At 43.2% G+C, this 27,787-nt stretch overlaps 1 protein-coding gene across 5 annotated transcripts in view; it reads left to right on the top strand.

Moving 5' to 3' along the window:
• RABEP1 (rabaptin, RAB GTPase binding effector protein 1) overlaps nucleotides 1–27,787 on the top strand; it is a 100,024-nt gene that overhangs the window by 8,789 nt on the left and 63,448 nt on the right. The window contains exon 1 of one of the 5 annotated variants that reach the window (XM_042965999.1): nucleotides 7,213–7,391. The exons of the other annotated variants lie outside the window; for them this stretch is intronic. Within the exon in view, the coding sequence (XP_042821933.1) occupies nucleotides 7,379–7,391 (13 nt within the window). The 5' untranslated portion in view covers nucleotides 7,213–7,378. Of the gene's footprint in view, nucleotides 1–7,212; nucleotides 7,392–27,787 lie in introns of those variants that run through there. 5 annotated transcript variants of the gene reach the window in all.

The raw sequence follows: 27,787 nt of genomic DNA, 5'->3' as shown, positions 1-27,787 counted from the left end.
GTCCCTTATACCCCGTACCCCGCCAGACGCCCCGCCACCAACATTCCACCTCCGTGTGGTACATTTGTTACAGTCGGTGAACCTGCACATGGTTCTCACCCAGAGTCTGTCGTTTATATCAGGGGTCGCTCTTGGTGTTGGACATCCTATGAGTTTGGACGCGTGCGATGAGCTGTATCCATTGGCTGTTGTATACAGTACGCATTTTTGCTGCCCTAAGAATCCCGTGTCCCACCTGTTCATGCCTCTTTCCCCCTAAATCCTTGGCAACCACTGATCTTTTTTTCCACTGTTTCCATACTTCTGCCTTTTCAAGAATGTCATATAATTGGAATCCTCCACATTGGCTCTTCTCACATAGCAGTATGCATTTAAGGAGCCTCCATGTCTTTTTGTGGCTTTTCGGCACCGATTGCTGTTGCACTGTGTGGATGTTCCAGTTTATCCCTTCACCGTGGAAGGACGTCGTGGTTGCTTCCAAATTTGGGCGATCATGAGTAAAGCTGTGTAATGCAGATTTCTGTGTGGATGTAGTTTTCAGCTCATTTGGGTGAAACCAAGGAGTGCAATTGCTGGGCCGTACGGTAAGAGTAGGAACGCGTGAGAGTTCCTATTGCTTTACACGCTCAGCAGCGTTTGGTGTTGTCTGTGCTTGGGGTTTTATCCGTTCTAGTAGGTGTGCAGTGGTGTCTCGTGTTAATTTGCAGTTTTCTAATGACAGGTGATGTGATGTTGAGCATCTTTTCGTATGTTTATTTGCCATTGCTCTATCGTTTGTGAGGTGTCTGTTCAGAATTTTACTTACTTATTTTTAATTTTTATTTTTTTTAACATTTATTCACCTTTGAGAGAGAGAGAGAGAGAGAGAGAGAGAGAGCGAGCATGAGTGGGGGGAGGGGCAGAGAGAGAGGGAGACACAGAATCCAAAGCAGGCTCCGGGCTCTGAGCTGTCAGCACAGAGCTCGACACACGGCTTGAACCCATAACCGTGAGATCACGACCTGAGCCGAAGTCAGACGCTTAACCGACTGAGCCACCCAGGCGAATTTTGGCCCATCTTTTAATCAGATGGTTCATTTTCTTAACTGTGGAGTTTCAAGGTTTCTTTTTATATTTTGGATACAAGTCCTTTATCAGATGTGTCTCTTGCAAGTATTTTCTCTGAGTCTGTGGCTTGTTCTCACTTCCTTGACAGTGTCTCTTGCAGAGCAGAAGTTTTTAATATTAATGAAGTCCAGCTTATCAATTATTTCTTTCATGGATTCTCCCTTTGGTGTTGAATCTGAAAAGTCATTGCTGTACCCAAGGTCATCTAGGTTTTCTCCTGTGGTTTTGCTCTAGGAGTTTTATAGTTGTGCATTTTGCATCTAGGTCTGTGACTCATTTTGAGTTAATTTTTGTGAAGGTTGTAAGGTCTCTATCTAGATGATTCTTTTTTTTTCGATGTGGCTATCCAGCTGTTCCAGTGCTATTTGTTGAAAAGACTGTCCTCTCTGTTGAACTGTCTTTCCTTCTTTGTCACAGATCAGTTGACGGTATTTGTGTGGCTCTGTTTCTCGTGCTGTTTGTTCCATTGCTACATTTGTCTATTCTTTCATGCTATGTGTTCCTAAATTTCTTTTTTCTTTTTTTCAAAGGGAGTCCCCCTTTTTTAAAATTTTTATCTTTTTGAAGGTGGGAGAGGCAGAAGGAGGGGAGGGGGGAGAGAGAATCTTAAACAGGTTCCCCCAACGGGGAGCCCCGCAGGGACCTGATCTCATGACTGTGAGCTCATGACCCGAGCCAAAAATCAACAGTCGGGTGCTCAATCGCCTGAACCACCCAGGCACCCTAAATTTCTTAATTAAAAACTTGGCGGTGGCACCTGGGTGGCTCAGTCGGTTGAGCACCTGACTCTTGATTTTGGCTCAGGTCGTGATCCCCAGGGTCCTGGGATCAAGCCCTGCATTGGGCTCTGCACTGAGCGTGGAGCCTGCTTGAGATTCTCTTTCTCCTCCTCTGCCCCTCCCCTGCTTGCATGCTCTCTCTAAAATAAAAATAAGAAGAAGAAATTTTTGCATTGGAAATAATAAATGTTCGTGGTAAAATAATTCGTAATATCTAACATGAGAGGAAAAGTCCATATAAGCTCATCCCTCAGATAAGCACTGTTAGAGGCCTGGTATATGTCTTTCCCAGTTTTTAAGAATTGTACTCATTCTGATGATTTAAAAGTGGAATCGTGCTGCCTATGCCATTCTCAAGCTTCACTTTGTTTTTGATATAGATTATGTCATCGATTTTTAAATAGGTATTAATTTTTGTGGTTACACAATATAGATGCATTATGATTTTTTAAATTAAGTTCCCATTGAGAAATACTTGTGCCATTACAGTAATGCTGCAGTGAATATTCTTGTACCTGTTTTTGCACACTCATGTGAGTGTTTTTTGTGGTATAAATTCCTCGAACTGGAATTACTGAGTCAGAGAATGTGCACATTTAAAAATTTAATGACAAATCCAAATTCTCTTTCAAAAAGGTTCGACAGTTTACAGGCTCCCCATCAGGGCATGAGAGAGAATGTCTAGCTCCTTAATTTAACAAATTAAGTTCTTTGCATAGGGGGGAGTTGACTTCTTTGTCCCGTGTGTAGCAGGTGCAGCAGAAATTTCCCCCAGTTTTTTTAAATTCAAAAAATTTTTTTAATGTTTATTCTTGAGAGAGAGAGAGAGAGAGAGAGAGAGACAGAGCACAAGTGGGGGAGGGGCAGAGAGAGGGGGAGACACAGAATCTGAAGCAGGCCCCAGGCTCCCAGCTGTCAGCACAGAGCCTGACACGGGGCTCGAACTCACAAGCTGGGAGATCATGACCTGAGCTGAAGTCGGACGCTCAACTGACTGAGCCACCCAGATGCCCCTCCCCCAGTTTGTTTTTTAATTTTGAGATGTTTTGGCAAATGGAAGTATTTTAATTTTTATGTGAATTAAAAGTGTTTTCCTTTATAGCTTCTGGATTTACTTCTACCTCTTTGTGGTCTAGTATTTGCTTTTAAATATTTGATCACCCTGGGATTTGTTTTGATGTAAGGACTGAGATAGGAATCCAGCTCCTACAATTTATTTTCAAATGGCTAACCAGAACTTCTTGTACCATGTGGTGATTAATCCATTTCTCTCCATTGATTTTGAAATGCCACTGTTTATTATATGCTAACTATCCAGGAATACTTGAGTCCATTTCTGGATTGTATTTTGTTCTATTAATTTATCTATTCCGGTGTAATACCATAACAATATTGCTGTACCTATTTGCAATAACAATTGTACCTAATTGCAATAACAATTGCTGTACCTATACTTTTCTAACGTTTTAGTATTTTAAGAGCCAGGAACCCCTCATTGTTCATCTTCTCAAGTTTTCCCCCGCTACTCTTTGGTATTTATTAATTCAGATAAAATTTGGAATGATCACATTAAGTCTGCCCACCATGCTCCCCTTTCCTGCCCCCCCCCATAAAAGGCCTGTAGAGAAAAGCTCATTGATTGAGTTTAAAAAGTAAAGATATCTCCAACAAAAATCTTTACAATTAAAGTGCTTTATGAGACTTTAAATGCATTAAGTATATTATTACTCCTTCAGATTCTTAAAATTAAAAAAAAAAATTTTTTTTTAATGTTTATTTATTTTTGAGACAGAGAGAGACAGAACATGAACGGGGGAGGGTCAGAGAGAGGGAGACACAGAATCTGAAACAGGCTCCAGGCTCTGAGCTGTCAGCACAGAGCCTGACGCGGGGCTCGAACTCACGGACCGTGAGATCATGACCTGAGCCGAAGTTGGACGCTTAACCGACCAAGCCACCCAGGCGCCCCCTTAAAATTTTTTTTAATGTTTATTTATTTATTTTTGAAACAGAGAGACAGAGTGTGAGCTGGCAAGGGGCAGAGAGAGAGGGAGACACAGAATCCGAAGCAGGCTCCAGGCTCTGAGCTGTCAGCAGAGCCCGATGCAGGGCACGAACTCACGAAGTGTGAGATCATGACCTGAGCCAAAGTGATGCTCAACTGACTGAGCCACCCAGGCGCCTCGATATAATAGTATTTTTATAGGATACTCTTCCCACTTACAGGAAGAAATGTTCATGATCTATTCAATAATCTTTTTTTTTAATGTTTATTTATTTTTTTGAGAGAGAGAAAGAGAGAGCGTGAGTGGGAAATGCAGAGACAGAGGGAGACACAGAATCTAAAGCAGGCTCCAGGCTCTGAGCTGTCAGCACAGAGCCGGACAGGAGGCTGAAACTCATGAACCACAAGATCATGACCTGAGCTGAAGTCGGATGCTTAACTGACTGAGCCCCCCAGGTGCTCCTTAAATAGTGTTATTTTTAATGACTGTGTAGTATTACATTGTATGGATTCCCTAATATGTGTAATATTCTCCATGAATATTTAAGTTTTCAATTTTTTTCTATTACAGATAGCACTGTAGTAAACTTCCTGACACATACGTTTCTAAACATTTGTGCAGATATTTCCGTCAGTAAATCTGTAGTTGTTTCAAAGGTTGTGTACATTTAAAATTTGTACTTTTAAAATATGTAGTTTTGATACATATACATTTTGATGTATTCTTGTGTGTTAGGAATACTTCTCTCAGAGCAATTGGAAATCCAATCTCTAGTGGCTTACACAAGTAAAGGATTCAGTTTGTGTTTGTGTGTTTGTGTGCGTGTGTAGCAAGTTCAGAAGTAAAGAAAGCAGTCCAGGGCAGGTTCAACTGCTCGAGGATGGCGATGGTCCAGGTTTCTTCTTTTCCTTTCCTCCCATGTGAACCTGCTTGTTTATTTTGAGAGGGAGAGAGAGAGCATGCACGCAAGCAGGGGAGGGGCAGAGAGGAAGAGAGAATCCCAAGCCGACTCTGTGCTGATAGTGCAGAGCTCGCTGTGAGGCTGGATCCTGCCAACTGGGAGATCATGACCTGAGCCGAAATCCAGAGTCAGACGCTCAGTTGTCTGAGCCACCCAGGTGCCCCTGCAGATTCAGTTCTGATTGCCCCTTGGGAGTATTTATTCCTTTAGGTCTTTTAGTATTTCCTTTATTATGTTGGTTGGATCCTCTCCTTAAGGCACATGGATCATCCTTATATCGGACGTTTTTGTTTCAGGCCTTTTTGATCTGTTTCATAATATTAAAGTATTTCTTAATGTTGGACAAATTTTTGTATACTTGGGATAAACTCAAGTTGTTTGTTCTAACTAGTATGCATCTAGATTCGATTTGCTAACGTTTTAACTGTTTTGCAATTATATTCGTAAGTGCAGTTGGCCTGTGTTTCCATTTTGGAACTACCTTAGGTTTTGGTGTCTTGATTATCCAAGCCTGGTAAAATAAACTGGGAAATATTGTATCTTTTACTATACTGAGGAAAGTTTAAATAATGTAGGAAATATTTATTCCCTATAGATTTGATAGAATTTGTTTTGTTTTCTGTGAGGTTTCATCTTGAAATTGTAAAGCTCCTTTGTAATCTTTTTGGTCATTTTTCTATTGTTAGACAGTCAACATTGTTGCAATTAGTATCTATGATTACTCTTTTAGGATAAATTCTTGTTAGTGACATTGCTTGATTAAAGAATATACAGACTTTTAAGACTTTTTTTTTTAATGTTTGTTTAGTGTTGAGATAGAGACAGAGCGTGAGCCAGAGAGGGGCAGAGAGGGGGATGGAGACACAGAATCTGAAGCAGGCTCCAGGTTCCGAGCTGTCAGCACAGAGCCCGATGTGGGGCCCAAACCCATGAACCGTGAGATCATGATCTGAGCCAAAGTCAGATGCTTAACCGACTGAGCCACCCAGGCGTACCCAGCTTTTAAGACTTGTTGTTGACTACCACATAATCACCTGTCTTGAAATAGACCCTGGATTTGTTTTAATCAGGTACAGTAAGGTGACAGATACAGAGACAACTGCCTTTGAAAGAAGAGTTTATTACTTACAGTCGCCAAGAGGGAGGCATGCTGTGTCTTGCAGGGTCCCATGGAAAAAGGCCAGGTCACATAGGCAGAAGGAGCACGGGGAAAGCATGGCCTATAGCCTTCATTGTCTCTGTGGAAGGAAACAGGTGGGACAGAGTAGGCGAGATTGAACAAGGTTAGGATTGTATGGTTTGAACGATGTCAGAGTGCTCTGGTCTATGGGGGTTGTCTCTGGTTTTCTGATACCTGGCCGTGCATGGGGTTTAGGGCAGGGGGAAGTACCGGCTTGGTGTATAAGAGTTAGATCAGTGAGGTAGTTGTAGTGTGGACTTGGGATTAGTTGGTTTGCATGCGGTAGGCATGTTCATAGGTGCATTATTACCCAGAGGAATTAGCCAGCCCTGGGAGGGGCAGTCCCTTCCTGGCAGTGGGGCCCCATGATGTTAAAGCCTCATAAAATATGGAAAACAAAAAACGTTAATTACGCCATCCTTTAAGATTGTAGTCTTTTGTGCTCCCACCAGCAGTGCCTGAGCACGCCAGCACTAAGTAGTGGTGTCTTAAAAAAAAAGTCCCCCAAAAATTGGCTGGTGAGCAGGAGTCTTGTTCAGATTTGCATTTCTTTGGTTTCTGTTCAGCTTTTGCAAACGATCTATTTTTATCCTTTAACCATTAGATCATGTTTGTCTCTTTATCGTTCATTAAGAGCTTTTCATATGAAGGCATTACTCCAGCAAGTCTAGGTATTTTTTCGGGTGTGAAACTTTGTTGCCATCAGTCTGAATTAGTTTGGCAAAGTGATCAAAGGAGAGCAAGTGATGGTGTTGGGAGGGCGTCACCTGTACAGGTGGAAACGTCACCTGCCTGTGGACCACGTCCACTCTTTCAACAGCCTTAAAGACACTTGTGGATGAAACCTTCTCTTTATTCTCATCACCAGAGTATTTCTTGTGTGGTGATTAAGAAAGGGAAAGCCTTTTTGTTTGGTTATTACTGAATGACCTGGTTGAATTTGGGACAAGAAATGAAATTATTTCCTTTATGCACTGTCTTCTTGCATTAAAAGATGTTTTTTAAACTTTGAAAAATACCCATGGATATTTTAATTTTTTTAAAATGTTTTTATTTATGTTTGAGACAGAGACAGAGCATGAACGGGGGAGGGGGCAGACAGAGAGACCCAGAATCTGAAGCAGGCTCCAGGCTCCGAGCCGTCAGCACAGAGCCCGACATGGGGCTTGAACCCCTGAACTGTGAGATCGTGACCTGAGCTGAAGTCGGACGGTCAGCCGACTGAGCCACCGAGGCACCCCATCCCATGGATGTTTTATACGCGGTGTTTGCACAGTTTTGGTAGGATGGCTGGGTCTTGCCTGCACGTGTGCAGTACTTCCATCAAACTTCATTCTGCTGTGACATGGCGAGTGTCGGTAAGTGTGGGTGCAGGACGGAGAGGACGCCCGCGGAGCTTGGGGGACCCGCTGTCGATTTGGATGGGCCTCTGCACAGTAGGGACCGTTGACCTGTTGTCTAGACTGGCACTCGCTTTGTGAGTTGATGGCAGATCGCTCGCCTTTGTCACTTTTGACCTCCGGGCTGGATACTTCTTTGTTGTGCAGGGCCGCCCTGTATGCCCTAGGGTGTAGCGGCATCTGTGGCCTCTGCCCAGTGGGTGCCGGGACCCCTCCCCCATGCTGTGAGGCCCAGAAACGGTTCCCACCTCGCCAGATGCCCTCTGGGGAGCAGAGGCACCTCCAGTTGAGAATCACTGGTTTATGACCAACTGCTTTCAGATGCCCCTTTACCATTCCGATGTAAAATTATGCACACGATGAACAGAATAATCTGACAGTATGATGCTCTTACTGTAAGGGAAAGTAATTTGTAAGTAAGTAATGTATTTCAGCATGTAAGCGACCAGTGCGACTCAATGAAAGAGAAGCCCTAGGAGGTGGTCTGAACACCTGATTCTAGTTCCCACTCATGTGATGAGGGAATGCTCCGTGTTCATCTCCTGTGTTAAATACCTGTGGTCACAGGGAGGTCTGTCTGGGCCTTGGCAGGTCAGCATTTCGCCCCTTGCCCCCCCAGTATCAAGGTCAGTGCTCTCTGCTTGAAATGTTTTACCTGTTGGTTTCTCATGTCACCATCTAGGGACATAGAATTACTTTTCTTTATGCACTTGTAGGCACGTTGGCTATTTACCAAAGTTTCGATCCCTCTTATGTATGACCTTGATGTTTCTGAAAAGCTCATAAATAACGCATTCAACTTGCCTTATAAATAAAATATAAACTCTGTATTTTTATATATTTATGAAGAACTTTTTTCTGATAAGTAACTTCCAATGTCAATTTTGTAGCTAGATGGTGGCCTTTTTATAACACAAGTGTAGGCAGATCGGAAATTACATCTACATTTTAGGTTTTCTGTGTTAGAATGAAGAACTGTGTACATAGGGAATTTGAATTTATAGTATGATAAAACAGGATTCTAAGAAAGGTTTGACTTTTTCCCTATACATGATAAATATTTTATTTTTATTATTATTTTTTTAACATCTATTCATTTTTGAGAGAGAGCATGAGCAGGGGAGGGGCAGAGAGAGAGGGAGACACAGAATCCGAAGCAGGCTTCAGGCTCTGAGCTGTCAGCACAGAGCCTGACCGGGGCTCGAACCCACGAGCCGTGAGATCATGACCTGAGTCAAAGTTGGATGCTTAACTGACTGAGCCACCTCGGCGCCCCCTCATATGATAAATCTTAAGAAGATTCGAAACCAATTACTACTTTATATTAAAGGAATGGGTAATAACCAGAAACAATTAAATTTTTTGACTAAATAGTTCTCCATTGTGACTTGTGTGTGTGAATGTGTATAAAAGCCCCATTATCTGGAATGGTGGGGGAATGATGTTTTATGAGCATATTATTTTTCAGCTAATTTAGACTTAAGCTGTCAACACAGAAGAGGCAAGACAAAAAAAAAAAAAAAAAATAACCCTACGAGTCCTTTCTCTGGAATGTTGTAAACACCTGGGAGGTAAAAAGATGCGTAGGTAGACCCCCTGCCCTCCACTCGTCCACGTGTCATGACTGTCGGTGTGCAGCGAGTCTTGTTTTTTCTGGAACCCTCTCTCTACCTCCTCTCCTGGATTTTTGGATAGCAAATCTCAGGCATGCACGATTTCATTTGGAAATAGTTTGGTATGTATGTAAACATAGCTACAGTACCATTATAACACCTAAAAACTAAAAACAGTTCACAATAATTCTTCATCACCAAATGCACAGGCGGGTCATGGCTGAAATTTTTTCCTCTGTCTCAGTTTAAAAAGTTGAATTTGTTCAAATCAGGATCCAGAATAAGGGCCATTCTTAAAATCGGTTGATGCGTCTGGTCTCTTTTTGTCCCTTATAATTCATTTGTTGAAGAAATCCATCCCGTAGCTATGTCCACTCTTGGAACTTGCTGATTGTGTCCATATTTTGGTGTTCTCCATATGCTTCTGCCTTCTGTGTTTCCTCTAAATTGGAAGTTAGATCTAAAGTCATAATCAGGGGTGCCTGGGTGGCTCTGTTGGTTAAGTGTCTGACTTTGGATCAGGTCATGATCTCGTGGTTCATGAGTTTGGGCCCCGTGTTGGGCTCTGTGCTGACAGCTCAGAGCCTGGAGCCTGCTTTGGATTCTGTGTGTGTGTGTGTGTCTCTCTCTCTCTCTGCCCCTCTCCCACTTGTGCTCTGTCTCAAAAAAACCCCATTAAAACATTAAAAAAAAATACAGGAAACATTAAAAAATTTTTCAAGTCATAGATCTGGGTTTTTTGGTTTGCTACATGGTTTTGTTATCTTGTGTGTGTGTGTGGTGGTTTCGTTTTGCTTTTTTTTTTTTTTTTTGTTTTTAAGTTTAAGAGACAGAGAACACCAGCAGGGGAGGAGCAGAGAGAGAGGGAGAGAGGGGATCCCAAGCAGACTCTGAGTTTGAACGCATGTACCCCGAGATCATGACCTGACTCAAAATCAGGAGTGGGTGCTCAACCGACTGAGCCACCCAAGCGCCCCTCGTTTTGCCTTTTTGAAGACTGTCTCAGAGTAGTAGTCTGTACGTCTGTCGGGGGCACGTCGTGTCAGGTTGTCTCTTTTTGAGATGTAAGGCCATTGATGATCATTTCCTAGATTTCTCCATTCAGTAGGGTTTGTAAACAGTAATTAATAGCTGTCTACGTCTATAAAGAAAAATTCTCCGTGTGTGTTTTGCTACTTTAAGGTACAGTGTGTGTGGGACTTGGGCGATAAAGGAGTGATACTTTACCCTGGGGAGTTTTCAAACTAACGACATGGTTGCCCAGAATCCTTCCAAGGTGAGCAGTCAGGTTCTTTTTTCCTTCATGCATGAAGAATATGTGGATTTAAATAATGCGTATTTGTGTTTTACTTCGTTATCGTTATTTTGGTTGGTTGTATTAGTTTACTACGGCTCCCCCAACAAATCACCACAAACGGGATGACTTACAACAACAGAAATTCACGGTCTCACGGTTGAGGAGGCCAGAAGTCCTGGATCAGTATCTCTGGGCCGGAGCATCAGGCGTCGGCAGGGCTGCGCTCCCTCCAGAGGCTCTAGGGGGCGTCAGGTCTGGTCTCTTCAGCTTCCGGTGGCTGCTGGCATCCCCTGGCCACCTGGCTCCATGCCTGCCTGGTGGTCCTGTCGCCTGGTCCTCTGTGTGTCTCACAACGCCCGTTTCTTTCTTGTAAAGGTGCATATAGATTGCGTTTGGGGCCCACTGGGTAATCCACAAACTCCTGAAGATCCTCAGTCATGTCTTTTGCCATATAAGGTTAATATTTTAGGTTCTGAGGATCAGGAAGTGAACGTGTCTTGGGGGGGAGCGGTGGTACTTTGATGTTCAAATGATCTCTTTGGCCCACCGTATCCTCTAAGACTCCTAAGTCCTGTGACACGACCCCAATAGATGCCAAGGTGTTTCAGGTTTGTTCTGTACACTTCCTGTCCCAGGCCTGGAGTCGGTCTTTTTTTTTTCCCCTGAGGAGCCCTAGTTCCTTGTAGTGGGAAACTGTATTTAGAGACCACATTCTGGGTGCCAGGATGTAGCATGTATTATTGTTCCAAAATAAATTACACTTCACCCTGTTTCCTTAAACAACGTGGGCTGGACATCATTAAATCTTTTATCAACGATTTATTATTACGAGTATGAGCTTGGGGACTGAGCCGTAAGCTGGTGACTTTTCCAGTGCTGGTGTATTTTGAACTTACGTTTGTTTGCTTTTATATTAAACGGTATGAGATTTTAGTTCGGCTCTAGTTATGGTTTGTTTTTCTCTGTGACCCAGGCCTCCTGATGTCCGTGAGGTCTGTTTCTCTCTTCTGAGGCTTTTCAACGTACTGTCTGCAGTCCTGTCTAAACTCTGCTTTTTCTTTGTGCTTGTTCTCTGTCCAAGTCCAAGAAAACTAAGGGTTATTAGGAGATAAAATCAGATCTTACAGAGTATATTAACACTAAGTAGGACAGGAAGAGAAGTCTGCTTCTCAGCTAAGTATTTAAATGCATCTGTTTTTCATTCTTATTGACTGTGAAGACTGGGGGTGGGAGGGCAGGGCGGTGGTTGTGTGTGGAGGGGTATTCGGGCTTTGCTGCGTGGTCAGTGTGGCCAAACCTCTAGTTAAAGCATCAATAAAGGCATTCATTTTTTTGAATTTGAAGACCAGAGTTTAACCTGTAGCATTTTAAAAAATAAACTTTATTTGAGGATAGTTGTGGACTCACAGAAAAGCTGGGAAGAGGGTACAGAGTTTTCATGCTGCACACGTAGTGTCCTCCATTAATAACAGCGTGCTTTAGTACGGTACGTTCGTCAAGTTAGTGGACTTAATGGCGATACGTTATTCTGAACCAAAGTCCATGGTGTGTTCAGATTTCCTCAGCTTTTTCTCAGTGTCCTTTGCGTGTGCCTAGACCCTGTCTGGATAGCACATTGCATTTAGTCCCTGTTTCTCCTCTCGCTGGACTGACAGTTTCTCTGACTTTGTTTTTGGTGAGCTTACCGTTGTCAGGAAGGACTGGTCAGGTGTTTTGTAGACTGTCTCCCCAGTTGCAGTCTGTCCCATGTTTTCCTCATGGTTAGACTAGCGTGGTGGGTCTCGGAAGAGGACCACCCAGGTTAGGGCGCCACCCTCGCTGGGGCCGGTCGTGTCATCAGCACTGATGGCAGCCTCGACTTGCCTGCTGAGCATGTGTGTTACCGTTTCCGGGAGCTGAAGTTCCCCCCCTCCCCCCCCCCATCCACCTCTTCCTCTCTTCGGTACCTCTTCACATGTACTCTCTGGAAGGAAGTCCATACGTGCCCCCACGTAGTGTTAGGAACTAAACCAACCAGATTGATGATAAGCAGATTTTTCCAGGGCACTTCCTATCTTTTAACCAGTGTTCCTTCCTTGTGGATTAATTTTTTAAATCCGTGCCCAGCGCCCCACGAGCAGCCTCTCCGAGATGGTGGTGGGAGCGGCGGTGTGCTGTGTCCTCTCCGTGTTCTCTGCTGCGAACACAACTGTTTGCTTTCAGGCCACAGGGCACCTCAGAGAAGATAAGAGGTAGTTGACAGAGTCCTCGGGAGGACGGGAGAAGTAAGTCCCAGGCCACTGGTTCTCAGCCTTTAGCATGAATCTAAGGGCCCCATGCCCAGAATTTCTGATTCCAGGGTCTGGGACTGGCTCTGAGGATTTGCGCCCTTATTATTATTATTATTTTTTAATGTTTGTTTATTTTTGAGAGAGAGAGACAGAGACAGAATGCAAGTGGGTTGGGGCAGAGAGAGAAAGGGAGACACAGAATCCGAAGCAGGCTCCAGGCTCCGAGCTGTCAGCACAGAGCCTGACGCAGGGCTCGAACTCACGAGCTGTGAGATCATGACCTGAGCCAAAGTCGGACGCTTAACCGACTGAGCCACCCAGGTGCCCCGGATTTGCGCTTTTAACGAGTTCCCAGGCAGTGGTGATCCTGTGGTCTCAAAGCCACACTTCGACGGTCATGCTCTGGGCCCAGTTTGAGGGGGACAGCAGGAAGCTGCCGCAGGACTGGCCCGGCGGGCGGCTGTTTTCTGTGCTGCTGCCGAGCGCACGGAGCCCCACTTTCCACGGTGCCACCCCCCTCCCCCCCCCCCGGGCCAGCCGCTGACGGCCTCGCGGGAACCGGAGCAGAACCTCCTTTCCTCCCTCCTCCCGGCTCGGGTCTGGGGTCGCGTTCGAGCGCGTCTCCTCCGAGGGGCTTCTGGTTTCCGGGGAGGACGGGCCTCAGGGGAGCCGCGGTCTCTGGAGGCGGAGAGGCTGTTGCAAAGATGGGATGGCGGGCGGCCGTGGGGACGTCAGTCGTGGGCCCCAGGGAACGGCTGCCTGGCCGAGGAATGTTCCAGGGCGGCCCCACTTCCTCTCCTGAGAGCAGTAGCGGCCTGCAGACTGCAGCCGAGCGGCAGTGTGCCGGGTGAGAGCGCCAGGGTTCCAGGACCGCTGACCTCGGGGTCCCAGTCGGCCGCGAAGGACGGGGCCACTTGGAGTGGGCTGGCGGATTGGGAGAATGAGAGGGTCAGAGAGGCAGAGGTCAGGACGGGCGCCCGGATGGCCGGGGAGCCCAGCAAGCCCCGCGGGGCAGTCCCAGCCACAGAGATGGAGGTTTTCTAGCAGCCACGGTAAAAGGGTGAAAAACCAAAACCAAACAAACCTCCCAGTGGAAAAACAGGCGACATTAATTTTTTAAAACAACAGCTTTATCGATTCCGTTCACGTGCCATTGTATTCACCCGTTTTAGAGCGTAGCGTTCTCTGGTTTTTAGAATTTCTGCAGAGCCATGCGCCCATCACCACTAATTCTGGGAGAATCTTGTCACCTCAGAAACAGCCCCTGGACCACCCGCAGCCACTCCCCTCCCTCCCCTGCCTCCCGCAGACCCTGGCACCCACTTAAATCCTCTCAGTCTCTACGGGTCTTCCTGTTTTTGGGCATTACTTAGAATCAGACTCTATGTAGCTTTTGGTGCCTGGCGTCATTCAGTTAGCATGACGTTTTCGGGGGCCATCCATCTTCCAGCGTGTTGGGACTGAGTTCCTTTTCACGGATGAATGATCTTCTTTGCTATGAGTACCACATTCTGTTGATCCATTCTTGAGTCGATGAGCATTGGGTTTCCTTTGTTTGGCTGTTAAAATAATGCTGCTGTGGACGTTTGTGTATAACTTTCTGTGGAGATTAATTTTAACAATGTATCTTATTTACCCCGCATATTCCAGATGTTATAACTTTTACATGTGATCACTATAGACATTATTGAGGGATTTTAGATAGTTTTGTACTAAAGCTTTGAAAGTTCCAAATGCATTTCACACTTAACATACTTAGTTCAGCTCAGACAGTCACATTTCAGGTGTGCGGTGGCCGCATGGGGCTGGTGGCCATCTGTGTGCGGACACAGCCCGAGAAGGAGGTCGAGGGGGCTCTGTGCTGTGTGGGGAGAGTCCCTGTTGTCTGCAAACCAGAGGCATTTGCTCTTGGATGCATGTGTGCCGTCCGCACTCCCTTCATCTCTGATTATTCCCGACGAGTACTCTCCTCTCCCGGCTTCTCCAGATCCTCGCTGTCTTTTAAAGTCGTGACTTGAGTCCCTCTTCCTCGGTGGGTTTTCGCCCTGCTGCTCACTTGTGCCCTTCTTCGTTTAGTAAATGTTTCTTAAACACCTTCTGCGTGCCAGCCACCGTTCCAGGCAGCAGCGAGGCGAACGTCTGTGTTCTCGCCGCTTCCAGTAAGGACCGGTATTTACGTCCTCAGGATCGTGGATGGTGGGAAGTGCTGTGAGGACAATAAAGTTGGCCTGGTGAGGAAATCACTTCTGTTACAAAGCACTAATGTATTCTTGCAGTTTTTAAGTCCTACCTCAGTAAAGTTGATTTTATTTTATTTATTAAAAAAATTTTTTTAATGTTTATTTTTGAGAGAGAGAGAGAGAGACAGACAGAGAGACAGAGTGCGAGTGGGGTTGGGGCAGAGAGAGAGGGAGACACAGAATCGGAAGCAGGCTCCAGGCTCCAAGCTGTCGGCACAGAGCCCGACGCGGGGCTCGAACCCACGGACCATGAGATTGTGACCTGAGCCGAGGTCGGACGCTCAACCGACTGAGCCACCCAGGTGCCCCTAAAGTTGATTTTAAAATAATGTCTGCATACACTGAAATATAGTGATCCTAACTGTATATTTTCATGAGTTTTCACAAATACCGGCACTTCTGTAACCATCACCATGACCACGTTCTAGAAGATTTTCCCCTAAAAAGCTGCATCCTGTCCTTTTGAACCCGCTCCTGCCCCTACTTGTGGGCACGTGCCCGTCTGCCTGCTGTCACTGCAGTTGTGCCTGCCTAGAATTTCATGTAGGTGGAATCACACTTTTTGTTTGGTCTCTCTCCTGGGCGTGATGTTCTCGAGATGGATTCCTGTCGTGTGTGTCAGTTGTCTTTCCTTCTGGTCGCGGAACAGCATTTCGTTGTACGTGTACATCATTATTTGTGCATTTATAGTGGGCTATTTCCAACTTTTGTTTTTAAATTTCATTTTATTTCTATTGGAATATTTTATTTTTCAATGTTTATTTTTTCTGACAATGTCCATTTTATTTATTTTAAGTATAATTTATTGCCAAATTGGCTAACATACAGCATGTACAATGTGCTCTTGGTTTTGGAGGTACGTTGCCGTGATTCATCACTTACATGTAACACCCAGTGCTCATCCCAACAAATGCCCTCCTCAGTGCCAATCACCCATTTCCCCCTTCCTCCCACTCACCCCCAGCCACCCTCAGTTTGTTCTCTGTATTTAAGAGTCTCTTATGGTTTGCCTCCCTCCCTCTCTGTAACTGTTTTCTCCACTTCCCTTCCCCCATGGTCTTCTGTTAAAGTTTCTCAAGTTCCACGTATGAGTGAAAACATATGATATCAGTCTTTCTCTGACTTATTTCACTTAGCATAATACCCTCCAGTTCCATCCATGTTGCTGCAAATGGCATGATTTCCTTCTTTCTTATTGCCAAGTAGTAGTCCATTGTGTATATAAACCACAATTTTCTTATCCATTCATCGGTTGGTGGACACTTGGGCTCTTTCCATAATTTGGCTGTTGTTGAGAGTGCTGCTATAAACATTAGGGTACAAGTGCCCCTATGCATCAGCACTCCTGTATCCTTTGAGTAAATTCCTAGCAGTGCTATTGCTGGGTCTTAGGGTAGCTCTATTTTTAATTTTCTGAGGAACCTCCACACTGTTTTCCAGAGCGGCTGCACCAGTTTGCATTCCCATCAACAGTGCAAGAGGGTTCCCGTTTCTCCACATCCTCACCAGCATCTGTTGTTTCCTGAGTTGTTAATTTTAGCCACTCTGACCCATGTGAGGTGGTATCTCAGTGTGGCTTTGATTTGTATTTCCCTGATGATGATTGACGTTGAGCATAGTTTCACGTGTCTGTTGGCCATCTTGAAGTCTTCTTTGGAAAAGCGTCTATTCATGTTTTCTGCCCATTTCTTCACTGGATTATTTGTTTTTCGGGTGTGGAGTTTAGTGAGTTCTTTATAGATTTTGGATACTAGCCCTTTATCCGGTATGTCATTTGCGAATATCTTTTCCCTTCCATTGGTTGCCTTTTAATATTGTTGATTGTTTCCTTTGCAGTTCAGAAGCTTTTTATCTTGATGAGGTCCCGATAGTTCATTTTTGCTTTTAATTCCCTTGCCTTTGGAGACGTGTTGAGAAAGAAGTTGCTGCAGCCAAGGTCAAAGAGGTTTTTGCCTGTTGTCTCCTGTAGGGTTTTGATGGTTTCCTGTCTCACATTTAGGTCTTTCATCCATTTTGAGTTTGTTTTTGTGTATGGTGTAAGAAAATGGTCTAGTTTTGTTCTTCTGCATGTTGTTGTCCAGTTCTCCCAGCACCATTTGCTAAAGAGACTGTCTTCTTTCCATCGGATACTCTTCTGCTTTGTCAAAAATTAGTTGGCCATACATTTGTGGGTCCAATTCTGGGTTCTCTATTCTATTCCATTGGTCTGTGTGTCTGTTTTTGTGCCAATACCATACTGTCTTGATGATTACAGCTTTGTAGTAGAGACTAAAGTCTGGGATTGTAATGCCTTTGGTTTTCTTTTTCAACATTAGTTTGGCTATTCAGGGTCTTTTGTGGTTCCATGCAAATTTTAGGATTGTTTGTTCTAGCTTTGAGAAGAATGCCAGTACAATTTTGATTGGGGTTGCATTGAATGTGTAGATTACTTTGGTAGTATTGACATTTTTTTTTTTTTTTTAGATTTTATTCTTTTAACTTACATCCAAATTAGTTAGCATATAGTGCAACAATGATTTCAAGAGAAGATTCCTTAGTGTCCCTTCCCCATTTAGCCCATCCCCCCTCCCACAATCCCTCCAGTAACTCTCTGTTTGTTCTCTGTATTTAAGAGTCTCTTATGTTTTGTACCCCTCCCTGTTTTTATATTATTTTTGCTTTCCTTCCCTTATGTTCATCTGTTCTGTGCCTTAAACTCCTCATGAGTGAAGTCATATGGTATTTGTCTTTCTCTGACTAATTTTGCTTAGCATAATACCCTCTAGTTCTAGCCACGTAGTTGCAAGTGGCAAGATTTCCTTCTTTTTGATTGCCGAGTAATACTCCATTGTATATATATGTATATATATGTGTGTATATACATGTATATATATGTGTGTATATATATGTGTGTATATATGTATATATGTGTGTATATATACGTATATATATGTATATATGTGTATATATACATGTATATGTATATATGTGTGTATATATACATATATATGTATACATATATGCGTATACATGTATGCATACATGTATACATGTATACGCATATATGTATACATGTATATATATATGCATATATGTATACATACATACATACATACCCCATCTTCTTTATCCATTCATCCGTCGATGGACATTTGGGCTCTTTCCATACTTTGGCTATTGTCGATAGGGCTGCTGTAAACATTGGGGTGCATGTGCCCCTTTGAAGCAGCACACCTGTATCCCTTGGATAAACGCCTAGTAGTGCAGCTGCTGGGTCGTAGGGTAGTTCTATTTTTAAGTTTTTGAGGAACCTCCATACTGTTTTCCAGAGGAGCTGCACCAGTTTGCATTCCCACCAGCAGTGCAAAAGACATCCTCTTTCTCTGCATCCTCGCCAACATCCGTTGTTGCCTGAGTTGTTAATGTGAGCCATTTTGACAGGTGTCAGGTGGTATCTCATTGTGGTTTTGATTTGCATTTCCTGGATGATGAGTGATGCTGAGCATTTTTTCCTGTGTCGGTTGGCCATCTGGATGTCTTCTTTGGAGAAGTGTCTATTCCTGTCTTTTGCCCATTTCTTCACTGGATTATTTGTTTTGGGGTGTTGCGTTTGATAAGTTCTTTATAGATTTTGGATACTAACCCTTTAATATGTCGTTTGCAAATATCTTCTCTCATTCTGTCAGTTGCCTTTTAGTTTTGCTGATTGTTTCCTTTGCTGTGCAGAACTTTTTATTTTGATGAGCTCCCAGTAGTTCATTTTTGCTTTTGTTTCCCTTGCCTCCGGAGACGTGTTGAGTAAGAAGTTGCTGCCGCCAAGACCAAAGAGGTTTTTGCCTGCCTTGTCCACGAGGATTTTGATGGCTTCCTGTCTTACATTTAGGTCCTTCATCCATTTTGAGTTTATTTTCATGTATGGTGTAAGAAAGTGGTCCAGGTTCATTCTTCTGCATGTCGCTGTCCAGTTTTCCCAGCACCACTTGCTGAAGAGATTGTCTTTATTCCATTGGATATTCTTTCCTGCTTTGTCAAAGATTAGTTGGCCATACGTTTGTGGGTCCATTTCTGGGTTCTCTATTCTGTTCCATTGATCTGAAAGTCCGTTTTTGTGCCAGGTAATATTGACGCTTTAATGATATTTACTCTTCCAATCCATAAGTATGGAATGTTTTTCCATTTCTTTGTCTTTTTCAGTTTCCTTCATAAGTTTTCTGTAGTTTTCAGCATACAGATCTTTTACATCTTTGGTTAAGTTTATTCCTGGGTATCTTCTGGTTCCTGGTGCAATTGTAAATGGGATCAATTTCTTGATTTCTCTTTCTGTTGCTTCATTATTGGTATATAGAAATGCAACCGATTTCTGTACATTAATTTTGTATCCTGTGACTTTGCTGAATTCATGTATCAGTTCTAGCAGCTTTTTGATGGACTCTTTCAGGTTTTCCATGTAGAGTATCATGTCGTCTGCGAAAAGTGAAAGTTTGACTTCTTCTTTGCCAATTTTGATGCCTTTTATTTCATTTTGTTGTCTGACTGCTGATGCTAGGACTTCCAAAACTATGTTAACAGTGGTGAGAGTGGACATCCCTGTCGTGTTCCTGATCTCTGTGGGGGGGGGGGGGCAGGGAAGCTCTCAGGGAAGCTCTCAGGTTTTCCCCATTGAGGATGTTATTAGCTGTGGGCTTTTCATATACAGCTTTTATGATGTTAAGGTATGTTCCTTCTATCCTGACTTTCTGAGGGTTTTTATTAAGAAAGGATGCTGTATTTTGTCAAGTGCTTTTTCTGCATCTATTGACAGGAAAGTATGGTTCTTATCCTTTCTTCTATTAATGTGATGTATCACGTTGATTGATTTGCGAATATTGAACCAGCCCTGCAGCCCAGTAATGAATCCCACTTGATCATGGTGAATAATTCTTTTTATATGCTGATGAATTTAGTTTGCTAGTATCTTGTTGAGAATTTTTGCATCCATGTTCCTCAGGGATATTGGCCTGTAATTTTCCTTTTTTATGGGGTCTCTATCCGGTTTGGAATCAAGGTAATGCTGGCTTCATAGAATGAGTACAGCAGCTTTTCTTCTATTTTTGTTTTTTGGAACAGCTTGAGAAGGATAGGTATTAACTCTGCTTTAAATGTCTGGTAGAATTCCCCTGGGAAGCCGTCTGGCTCAGGACTCTTATTTGTTGGGAGATTTTTGATAACTGATTCAATTTTTAACTACTTATGGGTCTGTTCAAATTTTTTCTTTCTTCCCGTTTGAGTTTTGGTAGTGTGTGGGTGTGTAGGAATTTGTCCATTTCTTTCAGATTGTCTAGTTTGTTGGCATATACTTTTTATCATATTTTCTGATAATTGTATTTCTGAGGGGTTGGTTGTGATAAGTCCAATTTCATTCATGTTTTTATCTATTTGGGTCCTCTCTTCTTTTTGAGAAGTCTGGCTAGGGGTTTATCAGTTTTGTTTATTTTTTCAAAAAAACAGCTCTTAGTTTCATCAATCTGTTCTACTGGTTTTTGTTTTGTTTTATTCTGTATTGTTTATTTCTGCTCTAATTTTTATTATTTCTCTTCTGCTGCTGGCCTTGGGGTTTCTTTGCTGTTCTGCTTCTAGTTCCTTTAGGTGTGCTGTTAGATTTTGTATTTGGGATTTTTCTTATTTCTTGAGATAGGCCTGGATTGCAATGTATTTTCCTGTTAGGACTGCCTTTGCTGCATCCCAAGTAGTTTGGACTGTCGTGTTTTCATTTTCATTTGCTTCCATATATTTTTTAACTTCTTCTTTAATTACCTGGTTGACCCATTCATTCTTTAGTAGGATGTTCTTTAACCTCCATGCATTTGGAGGTTTTCCAAACTTTTTCCTGCGGTTGATTTCAAGTTTCATAGCATTGTGATCTGAAAATGTGCATGGTGTGATCTCAGTTCTTTTATATTTATTGAGGGCTGTTTTGTGACCCAGTATGTGATATATCTTGGAGAATGTTCCACATGTATTCGAGAAGAATGTGTATTCTGCTTTGGATGAAAAGTTCTGAATATATCTGTCAAGTCCATCTGGTCAGGTGTATCATTCAGGGCCATTGTTTCTTTATTGATTTTCTGCCTAGGTGATCTGTCCATTGTTGTAAGTGGAACATTAAAGTCACCTGCTGTTACTGTATTCTTATCAATAAGGTTACTTATGTTTGTGATTGTTTTGTATATTTGGCTGATGCCAAATTGGATGCATAAACATTTATAATTGTTGTTAGCTCTTCCTGATGGATGGACCCTGTAATTATGATATAATGCCCTTCTTCATCTCTTGTTACAGACTTCAGTTTAAAATCTAGTTTGTCTGATATAAGTATGGCTACTCCAGCTTTCTTCTGACTTCCAGTAGCATGGTTCTCTATCCCCTCACTTTGAATTTTTTTTTTAATGTTTACTTATTTTTGAGGGAGGGAAGGAGAGGAGGAGGGTCAGAGAGAGAGACACAGAAGCAGGCTTCAGGCTCCAAGCAGCTGTCAGCGCAGAGCCTGATGCAGGGCTCGAACTCACAAACTGTGAGATCATGACCTGAGCTGTAGTCGGACGCTTAACCGACTGAGCCACCCAGGCGCCCCTCCATCCCCTCACTTTCAATCTGAAGGTGTCCTCAGGTCTAAAATGGGTCTCTTGTAGATAGCAAATAGATGGGTCTTTTTTTTTTTTTTTTTTTTTTAATCCTTTCAGGTACCCTATCTTTTTTGATTGGAGTGTTTAGTCCATTTACATTCAGTGTTATTATTGAAAGATACGGGTTTAGAGTCATTGTGATATCTGTAGGTTTCATCCTGGTAGTGAAGTCTCTGGTCCTTTGTGGTCTTTGCAACATTCCACTTACAGAGTCCCCCTTAGGTTCTCTTGTAGGGCTGGTTTAGTGGTGATGAATTCCTTCAGACTTTGTTTGTCTGGGAAAACCTTTCTCTCTCCTTCTATTCTGAATGACAGACTTGTTGGGTAAAGGATTCTTGGCTGCATATTTTTCCTGTTCATCACATTGAGAATTTCCTGCCATTCCTTTCTGGCCTGCCAAGTTTCAGTAGATAGGTCTGCTACTACCCTTATGTGTCTACCTTTGTATGTTAAGGTCCGTTTATCCCTAGATGCTTTCAGAATTCTCTCTTTATCCTTGTATTTTGCCAGTTACACTGTGATATGTCGTGCAGATCGATTCAAGTTATGTCTGAAGGGAGTTCTCTGTGCCTCCTGGATTTCAATGTCTGTTTCCTTCCCCAGATCAGGAAGTTCTCAGCTCTGATTTGTTCAAGTACACCTTCTGCCCTTTTCTCTCTCTCTTCTTCTTCTGGAACTCCTGTGATACGGATATTGTTCCGTTTCATTGAATCACTTAGTTCTCTAACTCTCCCCTCATGATCCAGAATTTTTTTAATCTTTTTCTCAGCTTCCTCTTTTTCCATAATTTTATCTTCTCATTCACCCATTCTCCCCTCTGCCTCTTCAGTCTGCATTGTGGCTGACTCCGTTTTATTTTGCACCCCATTTATAGCATTTTTTAACTCATCATGACTGTTGTTTAGTTCCTTGATCTCTGTAGCAATGGATTCTGTGCTGTCTTCTATGCTTTTTTCAAGCTCAGCGATTAATCTTACGACTGTTATTCTAAATTCTTGATCAGATATATTGTTCGTATCTGTTTTGATCATTTCTTTAGCTGTCATTTCTTCCTGGAATTTCTTTTGAGAACTCTTCCGTTTCATCATTTGGGCTAGTTTTCTGTCCCTTCTGTGTTGTAAAAGCTTGTTATGTGTCCTGCCCGCAGGCACTGCTGTATCACAGAGGGGTCCTACACCGTCCAGGGCCTGGCCCTTCCGGAGGTGTTTTTTGGAGCGTGTTTCCTGCTCTCCGTTGTTGTGACTCTGGTTGCTGTATCTCCCCACCCGTAGTGACGTTTTGGACCCTCCGCCAGCTGTGCTTCGATTTGGTCATCGAAGTAGCCCTCACGATTCCAGAAGTCGGAAGTCTGGGCAGGCTTGACTGGGTCCTCTGCTTGGTCTCCTCAGGCCAAAATTAATGTGTTGGCTGCTTGGGGTCTTATGCAGAGGCTCCGTTTTCTGTCACGTTGAGAATCTGCCCCATTGTGTATGTCCACCGCCACCACAAACAGAGCTCCCTGAGGAGCCACCAAGGGGCGCGTGGGTGGGCGCCTCCTCCCGCCACCACACTTGCCCCATCACTTCTTCCACCATGGGGAGGCTAAACCCAGCTTTTTTTTGTTTTTTTAACATTTATTTATTTTTGAGACAGAGAGGGCGGGGCGGTGGTGGGGAGAGAATCCCAAGCAGGCTCCACGCTGCCAGCACAGAGCCCAACTCGGGGCTTGAGCTCACGACCTGTGAGATCATGACCTGAGCTGAAACTAAGAGATGCCTAACTGACTGGTTGTTTCCAACTTTTGGCTTTTATAAGTAAGGCTCCTGTGAGCACTTACACGAATCTTTGTGTGGAAATATGTGTTTGTTTGTAGGATTGGTGGCGCGTACGGTAAGTGTGCATTTATAAGACACAGCCAGACTCTTCGGAAGTGATTGTACTGTTAGGCGTTCCCACCAGCAGCCTTACCAGCACTTGGTAAATTCAGTGTCAAAGTAAGGACTAAATCTAACTCCACTGGTAGTGAATTTTTAGGAGTCCTAATCCACGTCCCGAAGTGGCCTCGTATAGTTGTGCTTCTGAACGCCACTAGAGTTACAGGCAGAAAACTGAATTCCTTTGGCCATTTCCTTAAGTAAGCCAGATGTTAAATTTTGAGTAGCCTTTTTTGTCTTGTAAGTGGCAACTAAAATATTTAAATATCCAAAGTTAGAAGATCTACCTGTTGATCGGTCCAGTGGCAGTCATGCTTTTCCATCTGGCTTGGCATCATATGGTGTTTGAAACACTTGGGAAATAGAATAACACCAGTTTGTACAAACTGAATAGATTAGCAGCCCATTTTTATCCACGCATACGTGTATCAGCTGTTGAACACCAGCGTTCGACAGTAATGGCAGCTGAACTACAGGCCTTTAGAAATGAAGGCGATTTAAAAGCTACCTGGTTGGGGCGCCTGGGTGGCGCAGTCGGTTAAGCGTCCGACTTCAGCCAGGTCACGATCTCGCGGTCCGTGAGTTCGAGCCCCGCGTCAGGCTCTGGGCTGATGGCTCGGAGCCTGGAGCCTGTTTCCGATTCTGTGTCTCCCTCTCTCTCTGCCCCTCCCCCGTTCATGCTCTGTCTCTCTCTGTCCCAAAAATAAATAAAAAACGTTGAAAAAAAAATTAAAAAAAAAAAAAAAGCTACCTGGTAAAATGCACGTGATGTTGCTCGCACGGTTTTGTGTATCTTGACTAGTATTCATAAATGCTCAGAGTTTATTTCAGCCGTGTAGTTGGCTTATTTCTGAAGTTATTCTTGTTTGGCAACTGAGACTTTTTTCATGCTGTACATTGTTTATGCCAAGTGGGAGTATGTGGTGGAGGGTAGCCTTGTAGGCTTATTATAGTGATGCAGGAATAGAGCCTGGAGTATAGTTTATGCTTCATTGTTTGCCTGCCGAACAGTCAGGGAAATCCCCATTTTTTGGTTCATAGTTATTTTGTATATTTTACTTCTTCTCAAAGCTTTGTTTACATGCTTGTCTTAATTGGTAACTTCGCTTGAATATAATTTCTGGAACATTAAAAAAACCAGATTATTGAACAAGTGGCTTACGAGAATTTTGGGAAATAAAGTGATTTTGTAGTTATCACTAGGCAGAATCTCTAGAACAAGTGAGCCAAATGAAGATCTCTATTTTTTTTTAGCAGAATTTTGAACCTGAAACTATTAAATTCTGAAGTTAACAATAAGTATCATTTGATACTTGTTATGTGTAACTTGCTTTTGTATGATGGTATTTCTAATCCTCAGAGCATGTGGCAGTCTTCAAAATGGGTGTCGTTTTTATTTTAATGAAATCTTCGAAAGGTTGAACCTTTGCCCCGGTTCGCATAATGAAAGCTTGGCTTTGGGTTGAGGCACAATTTCTTTTCTGACTCCTAAGTTGTACATAGCTTATATTTGAGTTTTATTTTATTATTATTATTATTATTATTTTTTATTTATTTTTTTATTGTCTTTAGACAGAGAATATGTGCACTGGGGGAGGGTAGAGGGAGAGAATCTTAAGCAGATTCCACGCCCAGGGTGTGAGGGATGCTCAATCTCACATTGGTTGTGAGATCATGACCTGAGCCAAAATCCAGGTTTGTATGCTTAAGGACACTCAACTGACTGAGCCACCCAGGTGCCCCTTATCTTTGAATTTGAATAATATGTTTGGCTACACTGTTACAAAATCATGGATTAGATGAAGAATTGTGATTTGATACTAATGATAGTTGGAATGAATTTGTAACTAATAGAGCGATTTAATGTCAGTATCAACCTACACCCGCATCTTAAGTGATGTGCTAATGGGCTGTATCTTTGGTTCTAACTTAAAACTTTGTTTTAAGAACAAAAACAAAAATGGGCGCTTGGGTGGTTTAGTCCGGTAAGTGTCCGACTTTGGCTCAGGTTCTTGAGTTCGAGCCCCTCATTAGGCTCTCTGCTGTCAGCGGGATGCCTGCCTGGGATCCCCTATCTCCCTCTCTCTCTTCCCCTCCCCAGCACGCACGCACGCACACTCTCCCCCCCCCCCAATAAATAAACATTAAAAAAAATAATAATAAAAACAGAACTCTGCCACATGGCTTCAACTGTACCAGGTGTAGGTTGGAGGGGGCCTTGGCGTGTTTGAAGTTCAGACAAAAAGGGCTTGAGGACAGTGTTGAATTACATTAATCTCATGGGCTAAGAATGGAAGTATGGGGTTGTGGTCAAAGAAAGCTAGGGCAAATTTGGGGTACACTATTAAGGGAATAGTTCCTAGATAACAGTATTTCTACTATACTCTATGTTGGTAATGTGTTAGGATCAGAGTGTCCTATTTTATGCAGAATTTTGACTATACTATGTGGGGAGAGCAACTGAGATCATGAAGAATTTAGAAATTATTAAAGGGTCAGGAGGTATTTCATCGGGCGAAGAAAGGAGAGGACAGATGTGCGATATCAAATAGTAGACCTGTTCCTCATTCTGTAGGGTAGAGCTAAGTAAGATCTCTGAGGAAGCCAATTTAGGGTTATTCCTAAAAAAAAAAAAAAAAAGAAAAAATATATACATATATATATACACACACACCCACACACATATATATATTTACATTTTTTTGACGTTTTATTTTTTGAGAGACAGAGTATGGGCAGGGGAGGGGCAGAGGGAAAGGGAGACCCCGAAACGGAAGCAGGCTCCAGGCTCTGAGCCATCAGCACAGAGCCCAACATGGGGCTCGAACCCACGAACCACAAGACCATGACCTAAGCCAAAGTTGGACGCTCAACCGATTGAGCCACCTAGGCACTCCTGAAAATAGGTATGTCTTTTCTTTTCTGTTCTTTTTTTTTTTTTTTTTTTAACATTTGTTTATTTTTGAGAGACAGAGCATGAGCAGACGAGGGGCAGAGAGAGAGGGAGACACAAAATCCGAAGCAGGCTCCAGGCCGTGAGCTGTTGGCACAGAGCCCGATGTGGGGCTTGAACCCACAAATCGTGAGATCATGACCTAGGCCGAAGTCAGACGCTTAACTGAGAAACCCAGGCGCCCCTGAAAATAGGTGTTTCTAACAGATGACCAGTTATCCAAGGGAAGAGGGGAGTTTAGTAATCTAATTATCTCTGCACAGTGGAACTGTCTGCCCCATGAGGCAGTGAAGTGAGTTACTAGTTTTATGTTCATGTGGAAGCCATATGACTGCCTGTCTGTGATACTGTAGGAGTGGAGTGCTGGATGAGTTAGGAGGTGGTGGTTTTCAGACTATTTTGACCTTTCTCTGTAGTAGGAATCTCATTTTCTGTTACGACCCAGTATAAATGTGTGAGGATCTGAGATACGGATTTCATGACACCACATATACCCTATATATTTAAAAAAAAAATTTTTTTTTAACGTTTATTTATTTTTGAAACAGAGAGACAGAGCATGAACAGGGGAGGGGCAGAGAGAGGGAGACACAGAATCTGAAACAGGCTCCAGGCTCTGAGCCGTCAGCACAGAGCCCGATGCGGGGCTCGAACTCACGGACCGCGAGACCGTGACCTGAGCCGAAGTCGGACGCTTAACCGACCAAGCCACCCAGGCGCCCCAACATATACCCATATTGAGTGTGTTGCTGATATTTTGTTATTTTTCATTAGTTTTATTATTTTATTATTATTTTATTAGTTTATTATTTGTTATTTTAATTATTTTATTATTAGTTTATTTTTGAGAGAGAGACCGAGTGTGAGTGGGAGAGGGAGACACAGAATCCAAAACAGGCTCCAGGCTCCGAGCTGTCAGCACAGAGCCCGATGTAGGGCTCAAACTCACAAGCCGTGAGATCATGACCTGAGCTGAAGCCGGATGCCTGATGGACTGGGTCACCCAGGCGCCCCTATATTGCATTAGTTTTAAAGAGGTTGCTAATCACTAAATTCAACAACTCATTAATAGATTGAGGCTCAGTCTGAAATATACTGGACTAGAGTAATCTCAAATCCTTGCAGAACTATGATCCTCTGACTGTGCCTACTCAGTAACCCAGAACTAAAGGAGACCCAGAAGATTCCACACTGCAGGTGCCTGGTGGTTATTCATGAATTTCGATCATCACTGTCTTTAGGGAGGCTGAAAATGACAGTGTATTCTTATGTCTTCTTAATTCCTCCCACCTCTACCCCCGTCTTTCCTCCCCCACATCAGGCTTTCCATCCTTTCTTCTCTTTAATTCCACTCTCTCTTGTTGAAGAATCTCTTCCTTAATACTTTTTCGTGATCTCATTTTCCCTCTGAATGAAGGAACATTTGG

Source organism: Panthera tigris, chromosome E1 (genome assembly GCF_018350195.1).
Source record: "Panthera tigris isolate Pti1 chromosome E1, P.tigris_Pti1_mat1.1, whole genome shotgun sequence".
Classification (NCBI taxonomy): domain Eukaryota; kingdom Metazoa; phylum Chordata; class Mammalia; order Carnivora; family Felidae; genus Panthera; species Panthera tigris.
Note: the sequence above shows the minus strand (reverse complement) of the source record. Positions and strands in the feature narration are given on the sequence as shown.